General features: G+C 48.2%; 1 protein-coding gene across 2 annotated transcripts in view; it reads right to left on the reverse strand.

Annotated features, from left to right (window-relative positions):
* Positions 1 to 9,942: 9,942 nt before the first annotated feature.
* Positions 9,943 to 25,926, reverse strand: part of MED23 (mediator complex subunit 23) — a 64,988-nt gene continuing 49,004 nt past the window's right edge. For both annotated transcript variants that reach the window (XM_085847155.1, XM_085847154.1), the window contains exons 13-29: positions 25,637 to 25,782; positions 21,445 to 21,690; positions 20,831 to 20,973; positions 20,570 to 20,744; positions 20,125 to 20,288; positions 19,894 to 20,024; positions 19,578 to 19,783; positions 19,243 to 19,423; positions 18,066 to 18,236; positions 17,724 to 17,940; positions 17,119 to 17,343; positions 16,621 to 16,786; positions 12,455 to 12,527; positions 12,031 to 12,245; positions 11,596 to 11,716; positions 11,147 to 11,278; positions 9,943 to 10,992 (exon numbers count right to left, since the gene is read on the reverse strand). In XM_085847155.1, coding sequence (XP_085703281.1) covers positions 10,753 to 10,992; positions 11,147 to 11,278; positions 11,596 to 11,716; positions 12,031 to 12,245; positions 12,455 to 12,527; positions 16,621 to 16,786; positions 17,119 to 17,343; positions 17,724 to 17,940; positions 18,066 to 18,236; positions 19,243 to 19,423; positions 19,578 to 19,783; positions 19,894 to 20,024; positions 20,125 to 20,288; positions 20,570 to 20,744; positions 20,831 to 20,973; positions 21,445 to 21,690; positions 25,637 to 25,782 — 2,952 coding nt within the window. In that variant the 3' untranslated portion in view covers positions 9,943 to 10,752. The remainder of the gene's footprint in view (positions 10,993 to 11,146; positions 11,279 to 11,595; positions 11,717 to 12,030; positions 12,246 to 12,454; positions 12,528 to 16,620; positions 16,787 to 17,118; positions 17,344 to 17,723; positions 17,941 to 18,065; positions 18,237 to 19,242; positions 19,424 to 19,577; positions 19,784 to 19,893; positions 20,025 to 20,124; positions 20,289 to 20,569; positions 20,745 to 20,830; positions 20,974 to 21,444; positions 21,691 to 25,636; positions 25,783 to 25,926) is intronic.

The following is a 25,926-nucleotide window of genomic DNA, read 5'->3' on the forward strand; positions in this document are numbered from 1 at the left end:
CTCACACGCAGTCCAAGGCCTTCCCTTTTGAACTGAACGCAGTGAACCACAACGGTGCATGGGCTGCACAAACGCAGTCTCCGTGCCAGCTCAAGTGGCACACGTAATGAGCACAACGAATGGATGCATGAACACAAACACGGTGCACGGGCCGCCACTGCAGGCCCGTGTTGTAGCTGCCAACGGGGCAGTTCTCGCAGCTTGCAAACTGTTGCTTTTACGATCCTGGCGCACATGGCAATGAACAGGGGGGGGGGCAAAGCAAAATTGAACGGGGCTGGTGAACATGGGCAGTGGGCATTGCATGGCAAAGGTGAGCAGGCAAACACAGCCCGCAGAAGAAGGCCGCTGCAGGCAAACACAGCCGGCAGATGAACTGGCCGGCACAGGCCTTGAAGCAAAACACTGCCAGCCGATGGCACAGGCCTTGCAGCAAAACAACAGCTGCCGATGAAGTTGGCCGGCCTCCGCCTTGAAGCAAAACACGGCCAGCCGATGAAGTTGGCCAGCCTTTGCCGTTCAGTGGAGGTTGGTGGAGGGAGTGCGGTGGTGCTGGCCACTTGGAAGGCGGGCTCGGACCTACCTACCTGTCTCCCTCCCACCTATCGCCTTTGCCTGTCACTGTACATACCCACTCCCTTAATTTGTCAAACCCCAATTTAGCCCCAACTTATTTTTTTGTTGTTTTTATTTTTACTTCCCCACTATAAATCGTCCCCTAACCCCCTTTATCGTCCTTGTTCGGCTAACCTATCCTGTCACCTAGCCTACTCCCTACCCCTACGTTCCCTTCCCGGAGGGTAACAAGGGAGAGCTAACGTCCTGTGTCGAGGCCCAACGAAGCCTCAGAATGGCCTCCCCAGAGTTCGGCGATCTAACCCAAAGTGGGTCCAGCGGCCCACAACGACAGCGAGGGGATGGATGGTGCGGAGGGGTACATCTCCTAATCTACCCTAACCATTTAACTGTTAAACTACCCCGGGGCTTTCAACAAGCGCCTCTCGCTTAAACTATTGGTTCTAACAACCCAGATTCCCGTCGCCTGTGTTGGTGTCCTCACAATTTCGGGCCTCGCCCCCCAATTTTCTCTCTGTGCCCTCACACGGTCTCCTGGCTGGGACACGTGGCTCCCTTTGGCAGGCACGACCCTCTGCCGATTCTCCCGCTATGGCACCCCCGGGCACTACACTGCCTCCGAGCCTACCAGCTCCCCAACACCCGGGAGTGCCCCCATGGCACCTCCCCTGAAACGCACACGTGGCAGGCCGGCCTCCCGGGCCCCTTTCCGAGGGTCACCCGTGCCCACAACACTGCCCACGCGGCTAATGGCGCCCCGGGCCCCCGCACCAAGCAGGCGCACCCGTGCCCACTACTCTATCCCGGCCCCCCATGGGCCCATGGCCTACCGCGGCCGACTAGCCTGGTGCCCGGGGTACCCACTCAGCGATACTCACCTTTCGCAGCCACGCTCCCAAGCCCGTCAACAGGGCTCCTGCACCCCTCCAAATGGGTTTCGAGCCTACATTCCCACCAACAGCAAAACGACCTCCATTTTCAATTTGACTAACCCAGCTAACTCACTTTACTCTGACCCCGGGGTCCCTTGGGCGGGAGTCACTCCTCCCCCCAATCACTCATCGCACCATGCATTCCCCATTCGCTCCATTCACACAGACCCGCTGGCCTCACTCACTCATCATGTACTCGCCTCACAACTCTTCAATACACACACCGCTGAACTCTGCTATCCTTCTAACTACATCCCCTAACTAAGTCGTGCTCCCACGTCGTCCCTTATACTATAGCACGTTCCTTTTAACACTACGTTGCTAAGCTACGTCCCCTCTACACATTCACAAGTCTGTCACAGTCTCCAAATAAATCATTTTATTTCCCAACCTAAATCTGGCTACAATCCCTCTAACTAATCCATTCCACGGACTCCATGAGGACTTACCCCTGCCCCATGAAGTCGGTCTAACTAAGCTAACCCTTCCTCCTAACTAGTTTCCATCCTGTGCCCCGGCCAAGGGGGTCTTCCACCCCTTTGCCCAGGAATCCTGTGCACCCGAAAGTGAGGCTTGCTTTTTCTTTTTTTTTTTCATGCGCAGCACCTGCGCGGCAACTCGCGCACTTTGCACCTGCCCGTGACGTCATGCAGCTGCACGTGTTCCTCGTCCCTCCTTGGACGGTACCATCCGGCAGAGATACCCCTCCTGCCGGATTCCAACCACACGTGCAGCCATGACGTCACCGTGCGCAAAAAAAAACACAAGCCCCACGTCTCGAGGGGTTCCCCACGCGAACACATGTGCTTTGCCCGTTGGAGCTTAACACACACGATCGCGTGGAGAACCCGTCCGGTCCAAATCCATTTTCCTGCCTAAACTTTGTCCGTCCGCGGGATCGGCAAATCCACCGCGTGCGTTTCCGGACCGGGACTTCACTCTCGCAAGCGAGCACGTGGCGGTCTCGTGCGTTGCACAGCACGAACCGCGTGCTCACTGCTGGGTGAACCCGGCACGGTCCCCGAAATAGCTACAGCCGCTACTCGGCTTTCTTTCTTCTCATGTCGCCTTCGTCGCCATTCGACCCACGCACACCTGCGTGTTACGACGCACACAGTCCACTCCATCACATTCACACCGGGAGACGCGGCTGCGTGCTCCCGCATGCCAACCGACATCTCCCTCACATACCGCTCTCTCACACACACGGTCTCCCTTGCACACAGCGACCTTGCACACGGCCGTTCACTCACGCGTGCGGGGGAACTCACCCGCGGTGCCTCACTCGCACTCCGTGCCTCATCCACACACGCGGGGGCACTCACCCGCGGTGCCTCATCCACACACCGTCCCTCGCTCACTCACGCGGGGGCACTCAACCGCGGTGCCTCATCCACACTGGCCGTTTCATCCACACACACGGCCTCACTCACCCGCGGTGCCTCATCCACACTTCGTGCCTCACTCACACACGCGGGGGCACCCAACCGCGGTGTTTCACTCACACTGGCCGTTTCATCCACACCCACGGCCTCTTCCACACACGGTGCCTCATCCACACACGGCGTGCTGGGAAGCACGTACCCTGGCACCATCGCCACCACACCACTCACACACGGGGTCGCTTCCACACACGGGGACGCACTCACACCTTGCACCACACACACAGGGACAACCACACTGGGGATTCGTGTCCCCACAAGGGTCTCCGGGGCCTCTATACCCCCAAGCTCTCCGTGCACCCGTCCACAGCACCCGTCCTCTCAACCTCGCAAAACACGACCGAACTCACCTGGTCGTGACTCACCTCAAGGGGGCATACTCCCTCCCCTCGTTCCTGGAGGAGGACATCCAGGTGCTCGCACTGGGTCCCTACACGCTCCGCGAGCTCACCCCCATTGTCCTCCACTACCTCCGTGTGTGTGTGTGCGTCACTTACCCCGTCTGCATCGTGCAGTCTCTCCTCTATTTTTTCTGTCTCCCGTGTCTCTGCCAACTCGGTCACCTCTTCACCCTTTACCTCCCTTGTCTCAACTATTTTTATTTCCTTTGTCGTCACCTCGTGTCTCGTCTCACACGTTTTGGTCTCCCCATTTAATTCTTCCCTTTTGGTCACCGTCAATTCCTCTGTCACGACCCTCGCCCAACACGCCCCCTGAATTATTTTTTCACCCGCCTCCACCGCGGGCCTCTCAGCCGTTGCACCCCCTTCCAGCTCGTTTGCTTCTGCACGTGGAGTCGCCATTTTGAGTTCCCTGCTAACGGCCTTCATGCCCGCCTGCAGGCATCGGCCCATGTTCTGAGTCTCCCCCCGGAGCTTTTTCGTTTCTTCCTTCATGTTTGTTTCCATTTTAGTTTTCATGCGTTTTATTTCGTTTGTGAATGCATCTATTTTTTCGTTCATGTTCGCCAGCATGGTGAATAGCTGGGCTTTGTCGGGTGCGCTTGAGTGAGCCGTTTCGGCAGGGGTTGGGGAAGGGTTTTGGTGGAGAGGGGGGGGGAGGTGTCATACACCGCGGCCGCTGCCGCACCCATTTCGGGCTCTGGGTTCAGTTGGGCGAGTCCGTGTTCCTGCACAATCAACATTTCCTGCACGGGGATTCCATCCTGGACCATGGACTCTACATTACTACACATATACATTTCTAATACCCCCGGCTCCCGCTCGCCTTGAGACGCCATCTTGCTTCTCTTAAAGGGTTAATTTCGCTCGCTCGTAATTTGGAGGGAATCGGGGGTCGCTTCTCTCACCCCTGGACCGGTGTTGGGGTATTCGCGCCCGCCGGCGTGCTGACGGCCACGTAACTCGAATCGCGGCACGTCGCCCACCGGACGGACAATCCAGTCGTGACCCTCTCGGACTAACGCCGGGAACCAGTCACGGGTGGACCTTTCGGTCTCACCGCGATCGAGCCAATCAGCCCCCGCGTGGGATAGGGTTGCTCGCCAAATTCGACCTACCTAAGTACCCACGCGGAGGGTAGACCGGGCGATCGCACCTCGCCGCAGGTCGACTTCGGACACAGGCCACTTAAGCGACCCGTTCCGTACTATCGGGATAACCGAGCGGTGTTATCGTCGACCTCGACGGTTCGATTAATTATCGGGCGTATTCAGCCCACTACCAACCCTTTACGTGAAGCAAGATGGGGATTCAATAGAGGAAAAGACGAAGCGAAGCGGGAAACAGTTCAACACAAAGCACATTTATTCGCGGCACACGGGAGCACACATATACAATTCCACCAAATGCACACAGAAAAGACACAATGTAATTTACACAAAAAGCAAATGTAAAAGCGAAAACACAATGCAGAGCTAATACCGACTACCGAGCACACGGCAACACTTATACAATTCTACTTCACAGACGGCGCCGACAACACATACCCAAAACCAAGGAAAAGAATACCCTCAAGGATGAGGCGGGCCTGAGGCCGAGACCGGGTCGCGCCTACCCGTCTGGTGATGAGACGCGGAGCGGCGATGGCGCCTCAACTCCGCGGGCCTCGCGGACAGTGTCTGGTAGGGGGTGGGAAAGGGGCCCCCTTGGTCGCACTATCTCAGCGCGGGGGGAAACAGGAGGGGGTTGCTGATGCTCGGGGTATAGAGGATTTTTATTATCCCGCGACGAGCGTCTCCACCTCGGCCAGGTCGCGCTGTCGGCCTCCCTGGGGTGCAGCTCCCTGCACGACGCGAGCACCCCCTCGTCTGCCCTCGCCGCCTCTCCACAGCTCCGTCCCCTCCGTTCCGACTCCAACGCACACGACGACCAGCTCCTTCTTGCCAACTCCACCGCCCGCGAAGTCTTGACTCTCTGTTTCCGACTCTCCTACTCTCCTACTCTCCGCCTCTGGACTCTCTCGACTCTCTGGACTGACGAACACTGTCCTTTTATCAGCCCCGTAGCTTCGCCCTCTCATTTTTGCCCCCTCCCTTCGACCTTTCACCTTCTCATTCGCCCCCTCCCTTCGACCTTTCACCTCGCTCCCCATTGGCCCGAGAAAAAGTGGGCGTGAAGGCTTTTTGATCCATAAATTTGCATATATCGATCGCCCTGGGGGCGGGGCCAATTCGCCCCTCGCTCACCGATTGGACGGCAAAAAGTGGGCGTGTGTCGTTTTTGATCCGTTTTTGAAGCACAAAATCCGTGATTTTGTACACGCTGTTCGGCGCGCGCCCTGCACGAGTCCAACACCGGTACCCACAGCGGGGCAAGAACGGTGGCGATGCGACGGTTGCGAGGTGTGACGGGAAGGTCGTGGCGGTTGTGGTGAAGCGGCGTTGTGGTTGGTGGTTGATGTTGTGGTTGTGGTGGTAATCATGGCGGTTGGTCCAAAATAAAGATAGCAAAAGAAAAACGGCTATCCTGAAGAGTCGCAGCACGCATAAATGACATGTATTCCCACTAGACAACGGGTTTGGGCCTAACTACACATGTACTTACCGAAATACCTCACCTAAGGGACCTGAATGGTGGTTTGCGAATTTGGTAACCACAACAATATATATATATATATATATATATATATATATATATATATATATATATATATATATATATATATATATATATATATATATATATATATATATATATATGTATATATGTATATATATGTATATATGTATATATGTATATATATACACATACACATACACACACAAACAGCCTGGTGTTGATGCAGTGGTGAGGGCAGCGGCTTGGGATCCAAAAGGTTCTGAGTTCAAGCCCCGTTGGGCCACTGAATTAATACACCAGGGGGTTGACTCAGCCTGTCATCCTTCCGAGGTCGGTGAAATGAGTACCAGTATACTGGGCCGGTGTATACCCCGGTTAAAATAGGTGTACCATATCCCTGTGTCGTAAGAGGCGACCAGGGTTGCGTCAGGAAGGGCATCCGGCATAAAACGTGCCAAATCACTATGCGGATGATCCACTGTGGCGACCCCTGTCGGGAGCAGCCGAAAGAAGAAGAAGAAGAAGAAGATATATACAAACAAACAAACTGCTGAACCACCTGGCTGATGTCATCAATTTTTTTCCCCCCATAAAATTTAGCTTTAGATGACCCTCAAAAATTCATACTTCGGCCTTAGTTATTTTATAACTTGGTTTACGGATCCGCCGACGGTATATTTGCCGAAATGAAATATAAAACACATTTTTAGCCTTTTATATTTATACATTTTCCGCCGAAGGTGTAAAAGTTTCAAAACCCGAAATGTAAACGTCGGCATTTATTTTCAAAATATAATTTCGTGCGTGCGCGCCAAAATGCCGAGTCACCTTTAACCTAGCTGCGCAGTCGTCTTCGGTCCTGGTGTCTGAGCAGTGGCCAGCGTGGTTCAGATTGATTGTTGTTTCTGGGGCGAAAGTGATTGTTTGTTGTTTTTTTTTCTATACCTTGTCGAGGCTCGTGTTAGAGCTAACACACAACGCACATCAAGGGGGACATGAGATGAGAGGAGGGAGTGGGAAGGACAAAACAGTGGGGAACAGCGACATTAGGAGATCTGTGGAAGGGGTATGGGACGGGGAACACAAGATGGACATTACAGGGACTTTCAGGAAGGAAAGCAGGGTATTTGAAGGAAGTGGGCTTGGGTGGATTATCGGGGGTAGAAAAGATCGAGGATTTGGATGGGGGATGATAGGTGGTGGTGAACAGCTGTTTTGAAGTCCTGGAGGGAAGAATGGGAATTAATAGAGTGAGGGAGTTTATTCCAAAGGCGGGAAAAAAAGAAGAATGAAAGAGTGAAGGTGAGCAATGATTCGTGATTTTGGTAGTTTTACCAGAAGGGGGTTATTGGCCGACCTTGAGCGCCCTGCGGAAATGTGGTGGGGACAAATCTCAGAGAGAGCTGGGGGGGGGGGGTGAGGCTGGAGAGGAGACGGTAGAAGACAGAAAGACAACCGACCAACCTGCGGTGAATGAGTGAGGCCCACAGACTCAGCCTCATTGCAGGAGATGCCGTTGATCCAAAATGCCTTGGTTTCTACAGCGTGAAGCCAAGAAAGGTGGGAGGCAGGAGCACCAGCCCAGAGTGGAGAGCAGTACTCCATCAGGCTGCGGACAAAAGCTTTGTAAGTGGTCAGGAGCTCAGGTGGGCCGAGGAAGGACTTTGCACGACGGAGGATTCCCAATCGGCGACTGGCTTTGGAGGTGAGGTTTGAAATGTGACTTTCCCAGGAAAGGTCATGGCAGATAGTGAGACCTAGAAGCTTTAAATAAAGGACTTCTCCCAGAGGATTGTTGAGAAAGTGGATGGGGGGATTTTCTAAACGGTCCTTTCGAAGAGACATAGTGAGAGTGTGAGATTTGTCTGGATTGAAAGACATGTTCCACGTGTTGGACCAGTTTGTGATTTTATCCAGATCTGCAGTGAGTGAAGAAACTGCTGCTTGCCGATCTGAGGGATGACCGATGGTACGGCAGAGGGTGGAGTCATCAGCAAACAGATATAGAGGATTTTCCAGAGAGTCGGAGAGATCATTGATGAAAACCAGAAAGAGGACAGGGCCCAGAACGTTACCTTGAGGAACTCCAGCCTGGACAGGAAGAGGGGATGAAAGAACTCCATTTCGGGCTACACGGTGACTGCGACAGCAGAGGAAGTCTGCGAGCCATGAGTTCTTAAGAAGTATGTCAGCGGTATAAATTCGAGTGACTGTATTGGCGATTTGATCATGCAACATCTTGACGACGAATATTCTGGCCGAACTATTGCATCAATTCAGTGTAACAGCACGGATGATTCGAACGCTACTCTAGATCGTGCCGATTTTGTTTCTATCGAAAGTTGTACACCGCTGTTCGTATTGAAAGATTTTGGTGCCAAGTACATCAAAGTTTCCCTGCGAGATGCTGATATTCCGCCTTCAAAACGGACCAGAAATCAGCCTTTGATGTGCTCATGGGGGTGGGGAGACGGTACGATCAGATGCCCACTGAAAGCGAAGCTGGTTATGGCTCTGATTGACCGTTTTGACTCCGAGTAGGCACCTTTTTTAATCATATCCAGCACTCTGCACTGGTGTGCATGCACACATCTATGACCTGGACAGTAATTTTCTCAGCATTGTTTCCATTTGTTTGATGATCCAACAGGTTCCTATAAGAAAAACATGCCAGACTATATTGTAAAACCAAGTTTTAATCCTTCTTTATTGTTTTTCACATCAGATGATGCAGTGAACAATGGCATCCTGCATTTGAATGGTTTTCCATCTTCAATGTATTCTTAGATCCTCCTGGTCCGGGATTTATATTTATCCCCCCTCCCCCACCTACCCTTGTCTTTTCCAGGGAACATCCGAAAAAAAATTATAAAAATATATAATTTCTAAAAATTGAAATTATATTTATATTTCGACCGACCGACCCTACATTTTAGCTGAAGAACTGCATAAACCAAGTTATAAAATAACTAAGGCCTTATTGGATAAAGCATTTGACATGCAATTATGACATCATGCCGAAGCCACCTATGACATTGATGTGAATTTTTTAACCCACCTTGTTGTGATCGTTGAAGGATTCCACCTGGTCGATTGTGGAATCCTATTTGACTTCAGGCAGAGTTTAACGTTTGTCCGATTTGGTTATAAGATCCTGCATAAAACCCTATCGACACTGATAAAACCGATGTCCACACAAGTCCTTCCTTGTGAAACAATTTATTCTCTAATTATCCACCATACACTTTTCACCCTCTTAAAATGAACTTAAGAATCCCCATTGATTGCATTATTTGGTTCTATTTCATTTATTCTTACTTTAGTTAACAGTTAGGTCAGGTCAGGTATGGGAGCATGTGCCAGAACAGCGCGTCGCTGCGTCCACTTTCCGCCGGTACTCCTGGGGCCTCCGTCTGGCCATCCCCCCAGGCAGATGCCAGGCCCATCCCCATCTCCTTGATGATGGTCAACCTGCTGCAACCACGAGGCACGTGGTCAGCCCACTGGCCTCCTCCACTCATGAGACTCCCTCGCTGAGAGAATCTGGTGAGCAGGGATCAGCATCAGGAAAACGCGCCACATGTCCATACAGCCGCGACTGACTCGCACGGACTATGCAGGTAACAAATCTCATCCGAGTCTGTCTCAGCAACCGCTCGTTGGACACAAAATCTGACCAGCGATAGCCAAGGATTCTCCGAAGAGACCTGGTACCAAAGGAATTAAGTCTCCGTCTCAGATCCTTGGTCAGAGTTCAAGTCTCGCATCCATAGAGCAAGACTGGAAGTACCAAGGACGTGAAGACTTGGACTTTCGTCCTCCCGCACAGGTACCGGCAGTGCCACACCCCATGATCCAGTGAATCCATGACTCCCCAGGCCCGACCCAGACGTCTATTGACCTCTGACTCACAGCCAGCAGATTCGAGAGACCCGGAATAATTTAAGATTGAATAAATAAAGAGAAGAGTAAAATGGCAAAAGTAGTTTGTATTTGAAAATGAACAATATTAAGAGGCTGTATTGGGAAAGCAGGCTTTCAACCAGAGGAGAGAGCCCACAACAATGCAGCGTACAGAAAACGACCCTCGAATCCCAAACTGAAATAAGACACTTCACCAACCCTCATCTCTTTGTTGAACACGTGTCATTACTTGGCTGTTTCTGCTCTGCAGAAACCTCTGGCAAAAGAACGTGGTCTTTCATGGCTCGAATCCTACAAATCTGGCTCATTTGTGGTTTAAAAACCCGATGCTTGAATGAACCTTCCTGTACAAGCGTATGAGCAAGAAAACGGCTCAATTTCAGGATTTCAGGTTCTTGTGAAAAACGAAACAGGATTCGATCTGATGTTTGCATGATTATGGAATAAGACCATATTTGAAAGTTTCAGAGCTGTTTACATTGCCTGTCCTGTCTTGTTTTAAATTGGGGGGGGAGTAGGGGTGGGGGGAGTAGGGGTGGGGGGGAGTAGGGGTGGGGAGGGGTGTAGGGGTGGGGAGGGGAGTAGGGGTGGGGAGGGGAGTTAGGGGTGAGGAGGGTAGTTCATCATCTAACTATTAAACTTGAATTTGTGACAAGTAAATGTACAAGAACAGCTCGACACAGCAGGACCAAATAAACTACACCGAAACAAGTTACGTGTTGGACCCACATATTAAAAGAAAAGTCCTTTTGTACATCTTTTTGCGAGTGTCATTTATCTACAGGGAGCAGGTTATAGGCACGAGTTTATAAAGGCCACGCAGTCTGACCGCAGGAAATTCCATTCGACAAACATGACTCACTGCTGTGCTGGTCCGGTGGAGACTGGAACGGAAGACTGTGACGCCGCTATAGGGGATGCGGAACTAGCAGAACTCGTGGATGACCCTACATGCATGGTGAGGGAATGGGCAGGAGTGTTGGACGTGGCTACTGCCGCTGCGATGGTGGCGGATCCTTGGTCCATCTTGCTGATGTGCGTAATGAAGCGCAAGCGAAGCTGGAGCGCAGTTCTTAAGCTGCAAATCACCTTTTCTGTCTGAGGGGAGGATGGTTGGTTGTTATATGTAAGAGCTCATCACTCAATCACATTCTCTGTAAATGGGGTACAATCAGCAACTATGTTGGAAGCAAATCTCAATCGACATCAACCTACTGAGGGGTTAAACGAGTGAACGAATCACAGCACCCACCGTTTCCTTCACACTGTCTCCGGTAAACATGTACTTCACGTGGTACAGGAAATCGCAGATGGTGTCCATGCACGCCAAATGACTGCAATTCTGATCGACGGCTTGGAGCATCTCGTAGAACTCCGCTGCAATCTAACATGAAATCACACACAAACCACGACGTCAATCTACTTTATCTAGATCACAGGGTTCTCTTGAAATGCAAATACATAATTCGTATCTCGTGGTACCTTTCCTACAGCAATCGAAGGTCATGGAAGAGCTGAATGCCATAGGATGGAGGGTGAGACTGACAAAGGGGAAACAGGCCAGCAAGAATGCTCAGATGCACAATGGTAAAAGGAGAGTAGAAGGAAGTCAAAAACAGGTGTTTGGGTAGATTGAAGGAGTCATGAACGTAAAACACCTTTGGAAAATAATTCGTGGTGTGCATTGAGCAAATGCGTCACCTCCAGCATGCAGCGAGTTCGTTCCTGCTGGAACCTTGGGAGAAAAGGACCGACGAGGTGGTACACGTACAGCAGCTGGACCTCGGTCTTTACCAGGGGCTTCACGACCTCTTTAAGGAAGCTATGCAAAAATGAAGTGACAAGATTCATAGCTCCAGACTAAAAAATAAAAATAACAGGAAAATATTTTGAGATCGAACTGCTCTCAAACAGCAGAAACATACTCACTATTCTTTTTTTGTAGTAACAGTAATGTTGAGAAAAATATATTTTGATGAGAACGAAGGTCATTTCACCGACTCGACCATTTTAAAAATAAACTTCTTAGGAGATTTAAATGGCCAAATAGTGATAAACAACACAAGTTAAGAAACTAAATGAATTTCCTCAAATCCTAAACACCGACCAATCGTCCTTGTTGGGTAAACGACTCACAATGGAATGAGACTGAGCTGCCCGATACTTGAGTGGTGCCACACGGCATGTGCGAGGGCCAGCACGTAACTACAAAACATCTCGCTGTACGACTGGTGGCACGATGCGAAGTCGAAGAGCTGGAAGGGAAACGAGACCCAGTGGTGGTCGGCGACAAGCATGGGGCTGTTGAGCGCACTCACGATGCGCTCATTGAGCACCATCCAGTACGGTTCCTAGGTCACATGGGTGGGGGGAGGGGAGGGAAGCATGATCAAGGCTCGTCAGTGGCTCTAATTGATTGCTCCACGTCTGGCCTTCTGATCTTACTCTTGCAGAGAAGTTTGAAAAATCTGAAAATCTCGCTTTACTTGTTCAGTACACTTACAACACAACAATTCATTTCCTCCATTTTACTTCTGACGAGACTCGGATCGGAGCTTACGGGTAGAGCGGTGATGACGAGGCCGATGGCATTCATCCAGGCAGTGACATTTTCCCTTGGCACCAATGGTTGGCTTCAGGGAAGTAACAATGGAAGGGGGAGAAAGAAATAGCAACGTATTTGCGGTCGAGGTCAAGCAACATCTCAAATTGCAATGGAAGCTTTCCCAGATAAAAGAGAGACTTGAGTGATTTTATTCTACATATGAGCAAAACTGCCCGTCCCCTGACGAGACACGTTTAAGTTAATCTCTCAATCTAAATTCTTTCATGGACTTCAAAAAAGGTTAATCTAAAATTACATGGACATCATTTCAAAAGTGAATGTTGATCTTTGCCTGCGTGCGCAGATTTTCAAACGCAGCATGGGAAGCAGCTGCCATAAACAGGAGACAGGCAAACGCACAGAGAGACACCGGTTCGCAACATATATAAAACTGTATTTTTCTGTCCCCCTTCATAAAGACGATTTGATTAAGGTTCTCAAGGCCAATCTTTTAACATGACTGTTGAATATGGTCTATTTTAAGGATTAAAAAAAAACTGGAAAAACATTTTCTATAAAAGAATAATTACATCTTCTATTGGAAATTTAGACGGTGACTTGCAAACTGAGCCTCAAAGGCGGTGAACAGAAGCGTTTTTTTTTTAAATAACAATAAATACAAGACACAAGGAGGTGAAATTCGCTGCACATGATCTGCGAAGCGCACAGAGTAAAATGAGTGTTAATTTACATCCGTAGGACGTCTAATAAATAAATAAGATATAAGCACACCTGATTTTAGGCCGAGGCTTCAGACTTTGGCACATTCACGAGGCTGTACCAATCAAAATGAAATGTTCCAGAAGAAAAAGAAAAGTGTACATGTAGTGTTTTAAAATAATGCTTCTCCTTGCGCCAAAACATATCTTCCATTCTCCTTGAATATTTCGAATAAAATAACTCCAACCCAAGCTTGTTGCGAGGCAGTTGTCCTGAAACAACTTGCCTTTGCCTCATGGAAAGCAAATCCAACTGACGGTAATTTCAGTTCCTTCCATGAAGCTCGGAACAAGTGTGGCTCTACCCTCAGGAGAGCCAGAAAACAACATCTTTCGAAGCTCAAGTCTGAACTCTCAAACCTCTCCCTCCTCCAAATCCTGGTGGCGTCTAATTAAATCTGTTTCTGGTGTATGTTCCCACTCCATCCCCTCCCTCACCTCAAATGGCCACACTGCTGATACCGCATGTGAAAAGGCTGAATGCCTAAACTCGGTGTTTGCATCGAAATCTTGTGTCCAAACCCATCGCTTTCTGAACCCACCTTACCCAGTTGTACCGAACTGTCCCTGGACTCTGTGTCCTTTTCCTCTGACAAAGTGGAGAGCTTGCTGTCAAACCTCGACTCAGATTCTCCAACCAGCCCAGACAGCATCAGCCGTGTCCTAAAAACCTGCTCCTCTGCTCTTGCTCACCTTCTCTCTGTTCTATTCATGCTCATTTACTCAAGGTCATCTGCCATCTGATTGGAAGTCAGCAAACATTGCCGCCCTGCATAAAAAGGTGCAAAAACAGATCCCTGCAACTCCAGACCAATCAGCCTTCTCACAATCATCAGCAAGGTTCGGAATGAATCATCTCTTCAGCCATTAAATCCTTCCTCTTCTCCAATGGCTTGATTTCAGATCATCAATTTGGTTTCAGACCAGGTCACTCTACCCTGGATATGCTGCTTCTGCTCTCCCAACAATGGATGGAGGTCCTCAATGCCATATCCCGAGACATATCACGTGCTTTTGACACGGTCTGGCACCCTGCCCTGCTCACCAAACTCTCTTCCTATGGTATCCAAGGCCATCTCCACTCATGGCTCACAGACTTCCTCTCCTGTCAAGGCCAAAATGTGGCTCTAAAAGGAGTTCTTTCATCCCCTCTTCCTGTCCAGGCTGGAGTTCCTCAAAGCAGCGTTCTGGGCCCTGTTCTTTTTCTGGTTTTCATCAATGATCTCTCCGACTCTCTGGAAAATCCTCTTTATCTCTCTACTGATGACTCCACCCTCTGCCGTACCACCTGTCATCCCTCAGACCAGTATGCAGCAGCTTCTTCGCTCTGCAGATCTGGATAAAATCACAAACTGGTCCAACACGTGGAACATGTCTTTCAATCCGGACAAATCTCACACTCTCACTATGTCTCTCCGAAAGGACCGTTTGGGACCTCCCCCTCCCCATCTACTTTCTCAACAATCTACTGGAAGAAGTCCTTTCATTCCACCTTCTGGGTCTCACGATCTGCCATGATCTTTCCTGGGAAAGCCTCATTTCCAACCTGGCCTCCAAAGCTGGTTACTGACTGGGAATCCTCCGTTGTGAAAAGTCCTTCCTTGGCCCACCTGAGCTCCTGACCACTGACAAGGCTTTTGTCTGCAACCTGATGGAGTACTGCTCTCCCATCTCAGCTGGTACTCCTGCCTCTCACCTTTCTCAGCTTCACTGTGGAAACCAAGGCATTGCGAATCATTGGTATCTCCCACGGTGATGAGTCGTTGGGCCTCTCACTCTCTCACCGCAGGCAGGTCGGTGGTTTTTCTGGGTTCCACCGCCCCTCTCCCCCGCTCTGTCTGCGATATGTCCTCCCCCCCCTCCCCCTGCTCTGTCTGCCATATTTCTGCAGGGCACTCAAGGTCTGCCAGCAACCCCCTTCTGTTAAACTACCAAAATGGCAAATCACTGTTACCTTCACTCTTTCATTCTTCTTTTTCCCCACCTTGGGAATAAACTTCCACACACTCTTCAATCCCATTCTTCCCTTCACAACAAGTGTTCATCAGCACCTCTTATCTTCCCCCATCCAAAAAAAACCACAATGTTTTCTAACCCCGTTAATCCACACCAATTCCACCTCCTTCAAATTCCCTGCCTTCCTTCCTGAAAGTCCCTGTAATGTCCATCTTGTATTCCCCATGCTCCCCACCATATTCCTCTCCCTTCCACAGATCTCCTAATGTCTCTGTTCCCCACTGTTTCATCCTTCCCTCGTCTCCTGCCACCCCTCCCCCTTGTGCGTTGTGTGTTAGCTCTCATACAAGCCTTGACAATGTATGCAAATTCTTTTTTCTTTAAACCCGTCATTTTTGATGGACTTGTATATGAGTAGTCATAGACTTGTGCGTATTCAGCAGTTTTTGATTTTTTTTTTTTTAAATAGTGAAGGCTCGTGGAAGAGATTGTAAATATCTCATTTGCAGGACAGGTACATTTGGAGATGTCGCTGCACCTTTTCCATTGACTACAAGGAAATTGGTAGACAACAAATAAATGAACAATTAGATTGTATAAAGAGAATACATACACCATGCAGTCTTGAAAAGGACTTGGTGTGGAGCCAACTCTTGTTTTGTAAGGTTGTTTTTTTCTTTGATCCAATATGACTGCCAGACCACATTACCAATGACATCATCTTTATCAAACCATATTTCCCATGGGTAGTTGATCGATGAGTTGAATTTGGGAATTGATTGGTTAAGCGGTTTTTCCTCCGAAGATTTTCAAAGATTTTTCCTTTAGATCCAATTTGGCTGCAAGACCACGTGACACGTGATGGGCATTTTTATGAAAATCTTGTTCAAACTTCTAGTCAATCGGATGAAAATTGAGGATTTTAGAAAATTGGCCTAAGTTGACCTTTGGCCTATGTTGACCTAAAAAGAGTGACCGCTATATCACACGGTCATGTAACATGTGGTAAAGTTTCAATTTCCTCCACCGATCGCTTTTTGCTTCGCGAGCGCAGGGTAATAACGTATCGGATTTGAACCTTGGGGCCCGGCACCATGAGCTAACCTGCTCTGCTGGAAAGACCAAACAGGCCAATCCAAAAGCTTTTGCTACAAAATTGAGAGTTCAAACGATAAAATTATTTGTGTGCATAAAACCGACATGAACGTTTGACGACGGGTCTCTGTGGAACGTAATTTCTAAAACAGCTCGGAGTTGGCCATTACGACGACATCCCAATCGATGCCTCAACAGCGGCAGATCAGCATTCATCCACTGTGCATCAAACGATTTCATATGAACTGTGTGCAAGCACCCATTTAAAGCGGAAGCTCCTGTTGTTCTCACTAGCACACTACCGAGTAATAATGGACGCGACATAACCTCGAGAATTCGGGTCACGCTTACCTTTTGAGCACCACGTTGATAAGAGCATTGCCCACGTCTTTTGCCGGCACCGCAAGAGCCATGAGTTCCACACAAGTCACATGCAGGGCGTGTGCTGCGGGGTTTGGAAATTCATTGAATCTCCAGTCGCAGTTTGGGAAAGGTCCCGGAGACTTCCCGGCCATAGGTGCGGCGGCAAAAGCGTCAAGGACATGCAGGCGATTCTGACCGTGGCTGTAAAAACTGGTTCACCACATTTATTTTTCTGATGTGAAACTTCACTCCAAGTACGACTATAAAATCGTCTCTCACACTGAAAAATCATCGAGTATTCTTTGCTACTTCCTGAGATTGCAACCATCTTTGCATTGGGTAAATACTTGAGGAATGCAAACGAAAAAAGAGAGGTTACCATCACCATTTTGGTAAAACGACGCACAGGCTTATTCAAGCCAAGGATCATCGTTACATCACTCAAAACCGACACACGAGAGGCCGAAACGAAATAGTGAAGGATATTGTCAACAAGGCGCGCGATGAGCTTGCAGTAATATGAGTCGTCGGGTGTCCAGTTGCCCTCCTTCCGTGCGGTGTGATACATTTCGCTGAGGCACCAGCCCTGTGGGCGATTCTCCTTCTGAGCGCCGAGCACGGTCTGCACGAGCTTTCTTTTCAGGCTCGGCTGCTCACGTAGTTTTCGCTCGTAATAGTGGAATGTGTTGTAAAGGTAAGTGATGGGCCGGTCTAAAGGAGGGGGAGGCCTGGGATTAAGCATAAAAAATATGGAAACAACAGACAAACTAGAAAGAAAGGGGACAGTCAATCACATTCCATGACACCATTGTGCACGCTTTCACATATATTATGCTGTAGGATGTACCGATCTTTCTAATGACACATTCTTTTTGTTCTGTCACTAGAAACATTTGCTCTCTCCAGGAGCAGCTTGAGAGGAGTTGGGGAGGGGGGTTGGGGTAGAGGGCTGTCAGGTAGTTAGGTGGGTGAGGGCTGTCAGGTAGTTAGGTGACAATATCCGCAAACAAACAACCATTGGCCTTATGTGAGAGAGGTGGGGGAAAGGGGCATTGAGGGAGATGAAATTGTAATCCACCAATTACACCAACCGTGGAACTTGTACAGAGCTCCAAGGTGGTCGAGCAAGGTCTCCAGCGACTTTGCTACGGGTGGGAGTTCCAGGAAACGGTGGATGACAATGTCGAATACTGGCAGGAACCGAAGACACACGTTCCCAAAGTAGATAGGCAGGTATTGTGGCTGCACCGGGGTGGGTGGGCTCACCTGCTCCGTGAGACCCTCAAAGTACAGTTTCTCTGGATATTTCTGTGGTGGCAACATAAGCAATTGTCTGCAGGATAACCAAGCATTAAAGGTTCCAGGTAATATTGCCTTGGCCAATAAACCAAGTTTTAAAAGCAAAAGTTTATGCCTGGAGGATGAAGACCCACCTTATGATAGGCCATGTGCTTGGTGTGCCAATCATTCTGAAGCCAATGCTCAGGAGAGTTCTCCTTCACAAAGTCGTTGACTCGGTTCCGGAAGTCACTGGGTTTCAGCAGCAGCAGCTGGATGATGAAGAAGCACACTTGGGCCTCATTGCCTTCGTGGCAACGCAGCGCCTGCCTCCACAGATCAAGATCGCACCAAGCAAGATAAAGTGCGTTTTGCGGGACCGTCTATGGGTTTATATCCAGTTTCATCCCTCCCTGTTCATTCACCACTTCAGACTATCTTATGTGTTTAAAGCCTGTGCCTAACTATGATCTTTTCGGGTAGGCCGAGCCCTATGCGTTTGACTCCTCCCACCCACCCAAACAGTCAGCACAAACACCTCACAGTCCTTTCTTGTTCTGATGTTCTAATAAAAACAAAAACAGCAGTAAACTACAACGAGCAATCAAAGATAGCATACCCTCGCCCAGCATTGTTTTGTGTGGTTTTATGGTATGGATTTTATAGACGCACCCGCATTCTAATTGTACATACTTCATAGAGGTGCTCGGTTGAAAAAAAAAAGAGAAGGTGTACTACTGGCTACCACTAGGTGGCATTCGTAGCCTACGTTAGCACATTGTGTGTGGACAAACAGACAAACGTAACCAAATGTAATTCCCTCTCCTTTGGTGAGGGTAACAAGAGCGCACTCAGCAAAGTACATACCTCCACCAGGCCGAACACTTCATGTTTTGTATCCCACTGATAAGCCAGATCTGGATTTGGACCTGAACCAAAGTCCAATCAGCTTGTTCTAGTCACCCACCCAAATCATCCACAACTTTTTGAAATATCATCGTTTTTGGCCCCTTCTCTCAATGGTGAAGAATCACTTTTTGAAAATTCAAACAATCCTCGTATCCGGGTACGGATCTTCACCAAAATCTCACAAATTTGGACCACAAGGTCCAAATATTTTTTGCATTATATACCACAAAGGTCAAGCAAACAACTTTTAATGTATACCCTAATGGTGGTACTCAAAACGATTCATTTCAACTTTGCTTACTTGTCCCAATATTGTTGCTCTTGTCAAGGCCAAGACCTTTGATACTTGCATATATTCATGTCAGGAAGACCAATATGCAAAGTCACAGAGGCAATCCAATCGATGCCAGAGCCAAAGCATACCAGGCACAGGACGAGGCGGTCGAGGGTGACGATGTTGTACTTCCACACCATATCATTAAGGATTTCAATCCACCTGTTCACCTGCTGCCCTCCCACAGACGTGGAGAACTCATAGACGAGGAAGTCTGCGAAAGTGCGCACATGTGCAGAAAGTGCCCTTGCACCAATCCTTTCCAGCACTCTGTGTAAAGTGGGGGTGGGGGGAGGCACAGATCATACAAATATCGTAACTCCATCGTGCTGATCAAACATTCCTGCATTTCCTAACATTTTCTCAGTTATTTTTTTAACTCTTGAAGGAGAATCAAGCCAAGCAATTGCAGGTGGACCATCACTTGTAAGTAGCCAGACGGATGTGATCCGTCTCAAGAAGCATCTTCCATAAGAGGCAGAGGAAGAGAGGATGGGCACTGGCTGCAGTGAAGTGGTTCAGCAGGTCCACCTCGCTGGTCATTGCCTTCCATTTACGGTACTCTTCCTCCACATTCTTCTTCAAGTTTACGCGGTTCTCCTGGGCCACAGAGTTCTGCTTGAAGAAGGCCTGGAAACCCGCATACAGAGCGAGGCAGGTGTTTACACAGATGGGTTGACGTTAATTATTCAAAGCAATTTTTTTTGTCACCCAAACAAACAACCATTTATGATCATGACCTGCAGTGGTAGAGGGAAGCAGCTGAGTGTGTGTGAAGCCCAGTTGTGGGGTGTCAGGGTCATAATGGTTTGCAAGATATCCTTGCACCAGGTGCCTGGGGTCACATCCAAGTTGGCGTGCACGAGTTTCTCTGAGGGAAAGCATATGGAAGGATGGAACCTCTCAACGGGCAACAACAACAAAACGTGGTGCAATTAGTCGGTTCTAAGCTAGCCGATGGACTGGCTTACCGGTGACGTGTGTAGCCCGTGCTAGGGTCAGGATGAGGGCTCGGTTAAGTTCCTCTGAGCCGGTGGAGAGCAGCTGCTTGGGGTCGTTTAAGAAGCGTGAGAGCTGTGGCTGCACCTCAGAACTACCGAGGCCCGAAATCAGCCGTAAGGCTGTGCTTTCAACACTGCGAGGTGTGTGAACAAGAGATATTTTGGGGAAAAGGCTCGCAAACAACTAACCAAAAGGACAATAAGTGATGGTCAGCTTGAAGATGCATTTTAGAGATAAGTTACCACCTACACTTAAAAAAAACAAAAACATCATCTACATGAATCACCAAAACCCAACAAGCAGTTGTCAGTCATGATCGGATATTTCGTTCTCGTTGGATTCGTGAACATGACAAAAGAAACCAATAACTCAACTAATCCACGTAAAGGAGAAGGAAGTCTAAGAGAGACTCACCAGAGGTGAAGCTGGTTTTGGTTAGTCTGTGGTACGGCCGCAAGTGAGTGGAGGTGGCTGAGAAGCTGCACGCGGTAGTGGGGCTGGATGTGGTGCATACGGTAACTGAACATCTCGAGCAGGGTGTGCAGGATACCCCAGGCATGCGACTTGAACACGTTAGGAAGGAGCTGGCCTGTAACGCATAAACCTAAATTAATCAGGCGTTCGTTCCGCAAAAAAAAATTCACATAAAGTTACAAGTAGGTTGGCAACACTCACTGATAAAACCCTTTATTCCCAGAGACTCGATCTCCATGTAGACGAGCAAGCGACTGTACGTCTCTACGAGGGCCGGCGCCAAGGCGACAGAAGATTTGGCGTGTGCCAGCTTTATGACGCGTGTCGCGATGCTGTGGATTAAACTGCAAATGAAATGGTAGAAACTGAGCTTTCATTGTTACTCAATGGAACTTCAGTCACCTTTTAACCGTTACAATTATTGACTTAAAACTTTCAAAGATTGTTTGTTTGTGGACATGTTGAATGACAATGCTAATCGACACTGGATCTGCAGAGGTAAAGTTCCAATGCTGCATGTTTTTAATCACTCGATACACCTTGCAGTTAAAGATATGCAAACAAGGTTTCAAACATCGAATCATGTACTTTTTAACTTGTCCTATCGATTTATTTATACCACGTTGCCTAATTGACAGAAGATAGGGACGTGAATGAAGTTACTTGGAAAACAAGTTAACTTCAAATACAAGGCCTGCATTTTCTCATTGCCTTTCCTTTTATGAAATACAAGATTGAACCGATTTCTAATAAATCAATAATCTGCTTTCTTTGAATATAAAAGACAATGCAAGCAGCCTGTAGTGGCAGCACACCTCATTTTGGCATGAACCGTAAGCGAATCCAGGAGGTTCATGGGCAGTGGTGTGGTGGAACCAGATGCCATTGAGCTGGAGCCAGGCAGGGTCACAGTTGACTTTATGTTACCGTAGATCGTCTCGACGAGGACGCCCATAGGCAAAGGGAAGTACTCGGAATTTGTGGAAAAGGCATTGCAGAGCAGTGCGATTTTGTAATCGATCATGGTGAGGTTTTTGTTGCGCAGGCTCTGCTGTAAGAAGCTGGGGGAGAGCGGGCAAGAAATAAGTCCACATGGCAGCACTACAATGCCCAAAAGAGAGGGTGCAATGGTCATTTGGATGTGTCAAGGTTTACATCAATCCCAATCTTAGACAGCACTCTTTAATACCCAATATCCTCAATAGTGAGGCAAGAGAGTTGATGCTAATCAAACAGAAACAGCCAAACCTTTCACAATCAAGGAGTATCATAAAAGCAAGGGTAGTAAATCACAAAAACAATGTTCATGGAAAAGGGTAAAAACAAAAGAAGAGCTATTAAAAAAAAGGATGAGAATGGGAAGGTGAAATTGTGTAGCTGATTCATTGCCTCCTGTAGGTTGGAACAGGAATTTGTAACTTGTTCAGGGTGCCGGTGATAGCTCGCCTACTCTTCACAAAAGACAGTGGGATCTTGAACGTCCACCAACTAATGCTTGTACGTGGTACATCCAGCTTAACGTCCACCCGATGGACGGCTCACAAATTGATGCATCTCCCTGCCAACGAAACGCCAGGGTGACAGTGGGTCGAGACGCAAACCCAGGCTAGAAAGCTCAAAAGCAAGTGTGCATAAATCTTGGCTATCCTGCCAGTCCAGACAAGTTTAGACAGAGGAGAAAAACAAGGAAAAAAATTAACGAGAGTTCATAGAACACCTTTCCCTACGTCATCTTTTTTCTTTGTATACACTGTCGAGGCTCGTGTGAGAGCTAACACACAGAACGTACAACAAGGGACAAGGGGAGCAGAAGACAAGAGGGGCGGGAGATAGAAGGGGGAAAAAACAGTGGGTAACAGAGACATGAGGAGATCTGTGGAAGAGAGAGGGATGGGGCGAGGTACACGGGGTAAACAAGATGGACACCACAGGGACTTTCAGGTCTTCACACGACAGGGACTTTCAGGAAGGAAAGCAGGGAATTTGAAGGAGGTGGGTTTGGGGTGGATTAACGAGGGTAGAAAAGATTGAGGACTTGGATGGGGGAAGATAAGAGGTGGTGGGGAACAGCTGTTTTGAAGACCTGGAGGGAAGAGTGTGGTTGAAGAGAGTGTGGGAGTTTGCTCCAAAGGCAGGAAAAAAGAGAGGAATGCAAGAGTAAAGGTGAGCAGTGATTCTTGATTTTGGTACTTTTACCAGAAGAGGGTTTCTGGCAGACCTTGTGCGCCCTGCGGAAATATGGGGGGACATATCTCAGACAGAGCGAGGAGGGGGGGGGCGAGGCCGGAGAGGAGGCGGTAGAAGGCAGAAACACCACCGATCTGCCTGCGGTGAGAGAGAGAGAGAGATCCAAAGACTCAGCCTCATCGTGGGAGATACCAATGATCCTAAATGCCTTCGATTCCACAGCATGAAGCTGAGAAAAGTGAGAGGTGGGAGCAGCAGCCCAGAGGCAAGAGCTGTACTTCATCAAGCTGCGGACAAAAGCTTTGTATGTGGTCAGGAGCTCAGGTGTACCAAGAAGAACTTTGCACGAAGGAGGTCTTGAGAAAAAAGGACATGGGCGCAGTCTCCGAGCAGCAAATTTGATTGGTCGAGATGATGTAAAATGCAATAATATGGTGACGTCCACGGGACTTGAACAGTCCCGCCAACGTAGAATGAGCCGAAACGATGGAGGCGGTTTATTTATTTATAACCCAAAGATGGCGGTTCTAATCGCTCTACCGCAAACGGGACGAGGAAGGTGGCACGAGTCGCTTTTCACTGAATTGATAATGTTTATTTCTCTAACCAGAAATAACAAGACTCGGCAAGAAGAGGGATCCGGAGCGATTCGACGGGATGGTGGTGTGGGTTCAGGCGTGGGGAAACGCAGACAATTCCAATGAATATACAAATCTCAAACCCTCTAAGGCGCCAGGTACACACACACACACACACACACACACACACACACACACACACACACACACACACACACACACACACACACACACACACACACACACACACACACACACACACACACACACACACAACGTAGCTGGTCCTGGTGGTCAGGCTGGCCCGTGGTGTGGACGCAACAGTCCCTGGATTGGCTTTGGACGAGCTGGCGTTGCGCTCGTCAGGGGCAGGAGACACCGTGGTGCTGTCGACCTCCTGGTCCTGGCCCAAGTCCGCTCACAGCCGCCAGGGAACCAGTTCTGGCGCCAAGTTGCGAGCAGGAGAGGGAGGCAGGTCCGCCCGCCGTTCGATCCCGTACTCCGAGCCAGCAGAACCCCAGAGCCAACCGAGGTGAGGCACGAGGCTCAGCAAGGCTACAAGACACGATGAAACCAGGATCGAAAACAGCCCAACAACACGCAACGCTCCCAGCACAACAGCCTCCACCAGAACCGTTTTTCTGTCCCGATCTTCTTCCTCTTCACCTTTTCCCCGAACAGAGCCTTTTTATCCTCCCGTCCTCGTCACTTCCAATCGAGCCGTTTTATTGGCCCTGCGCCTTCGCCTTCCGTCAATCGTGATCACGGGGCGGAGCCATCCGCAGCACTGTCCTGTGACGTCATGGCAAGCCTCCAGAGAATACTAAAAGGGGTTTACGCAGACACACTTACCCTATCCCGTATCCCTATCTAATTACGTGACAATTATCATTTCCCCCTTGAAGAAATGGACATTTACTAGACAACTTATCACCACTGAATTGCTACTTATTACATCGAGATCCTGGTACACTCGAACAGCATGGCATACCTAATTAAACATCCTAATTACCCTTTGAATGCATACCCCCCCCTCAAACGTAACAATATTTTGTCCAAGTATAGCTAAATGGAAGGGTTTTGAAAGTGCTAAGAAGGGGATTTGTGTCTATAATTAAATTGAAATTAAATAAAGAATTTAAAGGTTTTAGAAAAAAAGAAAAAGTTTGGAAGTTCACCGTTGATGCAGCGTCTTTTACACCACCTTATTTAACACATTACATTAGTTATTCGGGCCTGTTGTTTGTGTCCTTCATGACGTCATTTAAAAACAGTAAGTTTCCTGCTTGGAATGTTTTTCAATTTTGTTTGACTACCAGACAAGCAGACAGAGTGAAAAAAATGATCTAACTCCTCTCTGCGCATGTGCGATCAGGATGCATTCAGAGTCAAAGTACTGTTAAACTGCAGGTTCATTTTCCGATTCGTGTGCAAAATGTAATATTCAATTGAAACCAAGTTGTTCTTCGATCATAAACTGACGTTTGTAGACAGACAGAGACAGAAGTGAACCAACTGCTTACCCCTGCTTTTCACTTCGCGTGAGTGGGGTGAAAAGAAAGCCTGAGCGGGTTTCCGGGGTCTCGCCAGCAAAAACGGCAAACCCATTTCGCAGCTCGAGCTTATCAACAACATCCACAAGTAGATTATAACCTACATGGAGGACGAATTCAAACTGAAATGGAGAATAAAATTTGCGAAACCGATGCATTAAAATGCAAGCTAAATGGAATTAAAAGTACTGTAACCTAAACTTATGAAGTTGGGAAAACAAATCATTCAGAAAAAGGAAAGAAGGGTCATTAAAAAAAAAAAAAATATATATATATATATATATATATATATATATATATATATATATATATATATATATATATATATATATATATATATATATATATATATATATATATATAAAAGCTTATATTTATATAATCCAGACAAAGTTCTTAGATAATATGAACTACGTTTCCCCAAGACAATATATATTTCTGCAACTACACGACTAAAGGATGACATCCATCTCCTTTCAACCAATAGGAGGAATCAGTTGTTACAACAGATCTCAATGCTTAGAATGATCTGTGCAGAAGCCCCTTGCCCATTTGGCCAAGTGACCACCTCCTCAATAAGTTACACTGTGGTCCGTATGCAGTTTTACAAGACAAAGTTGGACACAGCAGGATTTGGTTCAATCAAAGAGGGAGAACAAAAGAAGAGAGGGCAAGCAGATGTTGCTTACTCATGGTGATGCTTGAGTGAATGTGGAATCGGGATTTGGAGCTTGGAATGATCGCTCTGTGCCTTCTTGTTGAGGTGTATCCAGATGCAGGTCATGGCGAACGCATGTGTCGACTGCGGCTTGCTTATGTCGGGCACAGGGATACACTAAAAAAATAATAAGAAGAAAACTTACCGAAGGTGTAACACAACAAGACCATTAAAAGAAGCAACATCAGTCTGTTTAGAATTCCGATCCGAGTGTTTAGGAGGAAGAGGAGATTGGGACCATACTCTGTGCAGAGCATTGGT

Source organism: Eptatretus burgeri, chromosome 11 (assembly GCF_056783735.1).
Source record: "Eptatretus burgeri isolate ZD-2024b chromosome 11, Ebu_testis_v1, whole genome shotgun sequence".
In the NCBI taxonomy this organism is placed as follows: Eukaryota; Metazoa; Chordata; class Myxini; order Myxiniformes; family Myxinidae; genus Eptatretus; species Eptatretus burgeri.